The following is a 7,261-nucleotide window of genomic DNA, read 5'->3' on the forward strand; positions in this document are numbered from 1 at the left end:
TATATATATATATATATATATATATATATATATGGGATCGCGTTTAGGTGCGAACTTCCCGCCCAGAAGAGAATTGAAAACCATCCAGTCCGCGCCACGTGTCCAGATCTAGGTGCACCTATAGTTATAACTAGATGCACCTATAGTTATAACTAGGTGCACCTAAGTGCATGAATGTTTGCGGGTGATTTTCACGGGTACTAACTACCCGCTGAACTCCTCCGTAAGAACAAAAGTGATGCCAAACAGAACAAACTCAGATCAATGAATATTAACAAGACAAAATTACATGCACTTGTAGGTTAAAGTAGGTGCACTTGTAAGTGATTTTACTTGCACTTTTTACTTGCAAAGGTGCATCAACTACTTGCACATATAAGTCATTTATATGGACCAAATGACACGCGCTGGATAATTCTTAATTCTCTTCTGGGCGGCCATTCACATGAGAGTGTGCCCCTATTATATATGATTATAATCGATATATGTTATTAAGTTTTGTTATAATGTTTAGTTGTAAAATGTCTATAATTATATATATATATATATATATATATATATATATATATATTTGTGTGTAAAGAATAAGAAAAAAAAAAACGTTAGTTAGCTTGTGTGACTGTGTGAGTCAATCTCAATTAGCAGTGAAGCTCAACTAAAACATTAGAGCTTGACCGTTTGAGTTTGACTCGACTTTATTACATCCTTACTAAGGGTGTGTTTGGTCGACCGGTTTAGCTATTAGGAATGAGTATTAAAGTCATTGATATTGTTTGGTTGACAGGTTTTTAGAACATTATTATGAGTTTTGATTACCCCTTAATTGAAAAACTCATTCACTAATAAAATAAGGGTTTCATTCCATTATTGCTCATCATACATAATCAAACAACAATATTGATAATCATTCGCATTCTACCCTACTACCAAATATGCAAAATACTTTCACCAAAACCCATTACCATTACCAAGTATTTGATATCCATTTTAATTCCGATTCCCATGTGTGAACCAAACACACCCTAAGGGGGTGTTTGGTTGGATGGAAAACATTTTCCATGGAAAATGTTTTCCTAATAGTGAAGGAAAATGATGTTTTATGTTGTTTGGTTGGATGGAAAACATTTTCCATTGGAAAAAGTTTTCCTTAAGAACAAGGAAAACAAATTCCTAGCTTATGCTAGGTATTTTGTTTTCCATGGAAAACCTTTTCCATTGAAAACTAATATGACAATTTTTACCCTCACCATTCTTTATTAATTACTCTTATTATTATTATATTATTATTGTTGTGAAGGGTTATATTTGTCATTATACTCATTATTCCTTACCATTCCAAACTCAACCAAATAATGGAATTCATATTCCCAGTAATTTCTTTTCCACCAACCAAACAATGAAATCTGTTTTCTTAGAATTTATTTTCCATGAAATTCTAATTCCATTTCCCTTCAAATATTTTCCAGCGAACCAAACGAGCTGTAAAAGAGTTTCCACATTATGTAATTTGTAAATAATAATAAGATATCAAAATATTATTAGTAAGAATTGAACTTAATCCTTTAGAAACAAAACACTTTACTAAAACTCAAACATGGAATACTCCAAAAAATAAATAAATAAATAAAACTCAAACATTGAAAATAATATTAAAAATTTAATCAACATTCAAAAAATATATATTTAATTAAATAAAATTAGTTTAGAAAGCAAGATCTTGTGGTCTAATGGCACCAAGGTTGAACTTCCATATAAGAGGTTGTGAATTCAAGCTTCAGTAGAGACTGACATTGACTCTCTTTGTCTTTCATTGGGTTTGGGTTAAGAATACTTGTATTAGAGTTGTCACAAGATTACTAACTTGCAAATTGTTTTTTTTTTTTTAGTACTAACTCTATTACAATGTATCTGTTCTATATTTTCTCTATCTATTATAGCCTAAAGAGTCCATATTCCATTATGGTATTCGATCCTGACCTTCCATCAATGCCAAAATATTACCACTTGGAAAAAAAAATGTTGGACTTTATGACTTCACTTTTTAAAAATTTGTTTGTCTGGCTTTTAAAATTAATTTTTGTCCTCCATTTCATACGGAACTACGGAAGTCCAGTTTTATGGTAACTTCATTAACATGTTTACTATAGTTTGAACGAGCTGAGGTTTGGCGGTGGTGGGGTTGGCCGTAGGTTGTGCCTGGCAGCCATCCACACACCATATCCAAAACTCTCCACTCCATTCTCCAACATTACCATTTTTAATTTCTTTGCTGGTTCATTCCATCAAAGTTGCGTCTTTTATTCCCATTTTGGGGAATAATGAAAGTGAAACCATCCATTTGATTCTCAGTTAGTTTTTCCTGGGAATCCGTCGCCGAGTGTAACAAAAATATTTGTTTCTTTCCACCATAAGAAGTCTGCAACTCTGCAAGACTGAATCTTGGTTTCGCAGAACCCACCAAAATGCTGGTCAGTTCTCTCTCTCTCTCTCTCTCTCTCTCTCTGACACGCACAAACTCACAGAAGAGAGAACGTTAAACATTCTTGGTTTCTTTTGTTGCATCTGTATTCAGTTGTCGGTTTCTCCTTATCTGATCAACAAGTTTCACTTCAATATGTATTGCTAGTAACCTCTTATCATCACAATTAATAAAAGAACCAACTTTGCTAAAAGTAGCATATTGTTTGAGCCAATAAATTGTGTCTTCTTTATTTCTGTCATTGTTATTGGTTCTTGTTCTCACACAAAGGTTTGAAATTGACTGGTTTTTACTGTCGGCTCGCATTGTGGGATTTTACTGTCTGCTCTTATTAGTTGGTGGTTTTTTTGTGTTCTCCTTGCTTCTTTGAATTCTGAAAAGGTTTGAATTTGACAGAAAAATGGGTTATTTGGAATGTTGATATGTTGAAGCAGTAGAGGGTATGGAAGATTTGATGGTGTTAATTGACTGGTTCTGGTTCACCTGGAATTAATTAGAAGATTTCTGCGTATTTACTGGTTCTAATTCAACTGAAATTAGAAGTCAAAAGGCTTTAGGAAAATGATGTTTAAGGATGAAGAATAGGTCAGAGCTTTGACCTGAACATTTTTTGTCTGAGTGAAGACCCATGGAATCTCCTGTTCTTTATCTGCAATTAACATGAGTATAAACCTGTTTGTTTGTGAACCAAAACACAAGTACCTTAATTCTCTACTGTCGTGTCGTTTTCTGGTCATTCATTTGTGAATTGTGATAGTGAGAGACCCTTTCTTCCATGTTTGGCAGTTCAAAAACCACTACTGAGTACTGAACCCAGGGTGAAAGGCTTTTCGACTTCCCACCATGGCTTATAATAAATCAAAATCTGTAAGGTTTGTCTCCCTTCACCTCCTTTGACTTGTAATTCATTCTACTTTTGGTATGGATAAGTTTATTGGTTTAATTTGGGTAGCGTAACTTTCAGATTCCAAGATGATCTTGAATCAGCAGCAAAATATGGGAATAATAGTAATGGAGATAACGTGATTAAGGTTAAGTACAAGATTGATGGAACATGGCTGCCAGAGCTGAGGTCTAGGAAGGGTGATGGGAAGAACGGGGAATCGCTGAGAATTAAAGTATTGTCTCGGGTTTTCTCAGAAGACTATGAGAGAGTGAAGAAAAAGATATTGGATCCTCGAGGGTCAATAATCCATAGATGGAACAAGATCTTCTTAGTAGGTTGCTTAGTGTCGTTGTTTGTGGATCCTCTGTTCTTTTACTTGCCCGTCGTTGGGGATAACAGCTGCATAGATATTGGGAACAGGCACAAAGTCGTGCTCGTGATTATAAGGTCAATAGTTGATGTCTTATACACGATTCATGTTTTAGTTCGGTTTAGGACTGCTTATATTGCTCCATCTTCTCAAGTATTTGGGAGAGGAGAGCTTGTTGTAGATTCTTCAAAGATAGCATTGAGATACTTGCGTAAAGGTTTCTGGATCGACCTCGTTGCTGCTTTGCCTCTTCCTCAGGTAACGGGTTTTTGTTGGTTTTAAGGTTTTGGGTGAAACATATATAAAACAAATTAAATGCTTGCATTGCAGGTACTGCTGTGGGCTGTCATTCCTAATCTGAGTGGCTCGGCCACAGCGAATACGAAGAATGTACTTAGATTCATCATCATTTTTCAGTACCTTCCTAGGCTATATCTCATCGTGCCATTGTCGTCCCAAATTGTCAAGGCCACTGGCGTCGTGACTGAAACAGCTTGGGCGGGCGCTGCTTACAACTTGATGTTGTATATGCTAGCAAGCCATGTAAGTTTAAATCATGATTTCGTAATTCAATACTTATCTTTTGTTACTACTTTAGATGTGTTCTCTTTGCGAATTGAATTAAAATAGATATTGGGTGCTTGCTGGTATCTTCTATCAATCGAGAGACAGGAAGCGTGCTGGCGTCATGCTTGCACTCTTGAGACCCCGTCTTGCCAGTACACTTACTTTGACTGCCAAAGGGCGAAGGACTCGCAAAGAAACGCCTGGTTCCGGGCTAGTAATATCACGAGCCAGTGCAACCCCGAGAGCAGTGATTACCGGTTTGGTATGTACGGTGATGCTGTGACAGAATCTGTCACATCTGCAAACTTTTTAAACAAGTACTTCTACTGTCTGTGGTGGGGCTTGAGGAACCTGAGGTAAGAATCAAGCCTCGGTCTGACCCCATTTAGGGACGACCGCTAGCTCTCTTTTGATTCTAATACTTATCATCCGTACGGTGGGTCTGCAGTTCTTTGGGCCAAAATCTTTCTACGAGCACATACGTTGGAGAAATAAGCTTTGCTATTGTAGTCGCGATTCTGGGGCTCGTTCTATTCGCACTGCTCATTGGAAATATGCAAGTAAGTGTAGTGGGTTGAATTGCTAGCTAGGCTATGAACTAATCTCACATTTTCTGATCTGGCAGACTTATCTTCAATCGACCACCGTTAGATTAGAGGAATGGAGAATCAGGAGAACAGATACAGAACAGTGGATGCATCACAGGCAGCTTCCTCAGGAATTGAGGCAGTCTGTGAGGAAGTATGATCAATATAAATGGATTGCTACCCGAGGAGTCCACGAGGAATCTCTGTTGAAAGGACTTCCTCCCGACCTACGTCGGGACATCAAACGACACCTATGCTTTGATCTAGTTCGAGGGGTATGTATGTCTGTACAGATTAATCAGTCCACTAGACTTTAAGCTCCCAAGTGATGCTTTACTCGTTTTTCATTTCCATAGGTCCCTTTATTTGACCAAATGGATGAAAGGATGCTAGACGCCATATGCGAGAGGCTTAAGCCCGCTTTGTTCACCCAAGCCACTTGCCTCGTGCGCGAGGGCGATCCTGTCAACGAAATGTTGTTCATAATCCGGGGAAATCTTGATTCCTACACTACCAATGGTGGCCGCACGGGGTTCTTCGACTCTTGCCGCATTGGTCCAGGTAACTAAACCATAATATATGTTCCGTCTTAACTAAAAATTTTAACTGACATACAACTATAGGTAACTAAAGCATATGTTTCGTCTTAACTAAAAATTTAAGTTGATATAGGACTATAGGTAACTAAAGCATATATATGTTCTGTCTTAACTAAAAATTTTAAGTGTTTTATATATTATACAGGTGACTTCTGTGGCGAAGAGCTGCTGACATGGGCGCTCGACCCGCGCCCAAGCATAAACCTGCCGTCTTCCACGCGCACCGTGAAGGCGGTTTCTGAAGTGGAGGCGTTCGCCCTGGAGGCGGACGACCTGAAGTTCGTGGCAGCACAGTTCAGGAGACTGCACAGCAAGCAACTGAGGCACAAGTTCAGGTTCCACTCTCACCAATGGCGAACGTGGGCCGCAACTTTCATCCAGGCAGCGTGGCGGAGATTCAAGAAGCGGAAGAATACAGCTCGGGTCCGAGCAATGGAGAGCGCGGGGGCGAATGGCGACAGCCAAGCGCCGAGCAAGAAGAAGGAAGCGGACGTGAATGCGCTGCCGCCTGGCTCGGGTTTTGCAGTGTATGCAGCAAGATTTGCAGGTGGTAGAAGGCTTCATCATCAGTATCATAAGCGCTCTGATTCAGATTCCAGTGCTGTTAGCTCTCTTCAGAAGCCAGCAGAACCAGATTTCTCTGTGGATGATGAATGATTATTGAAAAAGAGAAACATAGCAAGTAGGAAATTTTAATGTATACAGTAAGAGTATGGATGTGTTTCATATAAATTGCAAACAGTGTTCAAATTTTATACTCAAATTTGTAATCGGCATGGTGGTAAATGTTTGATTTTTTTTTTTTTTTTTTTTTTCTGTTTTTAGGCCTATAGTTAGTCTTGAGTCCATGAAACATCATAATTTCAGAGAAAAAACGTTTGGTGTACTTTGTGTAATATTACTCTCGCGATGTGTCCATAAAGGATTTATATTTTTGTTTAATCAATGTTATTAGGGCATCTCCAATCAAGGAGAAAAGAGGTGATAAAAGGGGAGAAAAGCATTGGAGGGGAGAGGAGGAAATTGCAATCGTTATATAATGCGTCCCGCCTGGCGCAAAACGATGTCGTTTTGTTAAGTTGTGTGGAGAGTTGAAGCGACGGAGTTTATGTGTATTTTATTATACAATTATGTACATTCGAAATATGGAATTTTTTTTAAGAGTTAAAGAGTATGTATATTATGTATTATGTTAGATTATGTGTATTATCTTTTTAAAGAAGATTATGTGTATTATGTTAGGATTTTATGTACATTTTATTATACAATTATGTACATTTGAAACATAAGATTTTTTTTTCTAGAAGTTAACAGCAGACACGGGAAATAAAATTTTCAAAAAAAAAAAAAACAGATACAAAACGACGACGTTTTGGGCCAGGACGCACAATGCATTGTGCACCCTGGTGCACGATATAATTTGCCAGAAAATTGTTTTGTAGAGAACTGTTTCTATGGAGAAAATCTGTTGCGCGTGTGGCGCGTGGTCATCACTATTGACTAATAGATGGCATGTGCTAGTCACGTGCCATCTTCACTCGCAGATCCCCACCCTCTGTTTTATTATAAAAAAAATAAAAAATTGTTTTTAAAAGTTGTTTTCAATGGCTATTTCAGTTTTTTTTTTTTATATACTTTTTTTTTGTTATTATATTTTTTAAATTTCTGTATTTGAATTTATTTTTAAACTTTTTAATTGTATTAATTGTCGGTATATATGACATTTAATTTTGTATTCGATTCCGAATGTTAGTTTGTTCAATAGACGATTTT

General features: G+C 37.4%; 1 protein-coding gene across 1 annotated transcript; it reads left to right on the forward strand.

The window, feature by feature from the left end:
* The first annotated feature begins 2,172 nt into the window (after positions 1–2,172).
* On the forward strand, positions 2,173–6,290 carry LOC109170871 (protein CNGC15b-like). The gene is made up of 9 exons (XM_019320007.1): positions 2,173–2,468; positions 3,266–3,351; positions 3,444–3,993; positions 4,066–4,278; positions 4,366–4,658; positions 4,751–4,862; positions 4,928–5,164; positions 5,246–5,450; positions 5,634–6,290. Exons 2-9 carry the CDS (start codon positions 3,323–3,325, stop codon positions 6,143–6,145), a joined length of 2,151 nt encoding a protein of 716 aa, XP_019175552.1. The 5' UTR covers positions 2,173–2,468; positions 3,266–3,322; the 3' UTR covers positions 6,146–6,290.
* Positions 6,291–7,261: the final 971 nt, after the last annotated feature.

The sequence above is a fragment of the Ipomoea nil genome, unplaced genomic scaffold (assembly GCF_001879475.1).
Source record: "Ipomoea nil cultivar Tokyo-kokei standard unplaced genomic scaffold, Asagao_1.1 scaffold3377, whole genome shotgun sequence".
Classification (NCBI taxonomy): Eukaryota; Viridiplantae; Streptophyta; class Magnoliopsida; order Solanales; family Convolvulaceae; genus Ipomoea; species Ipomoea nil.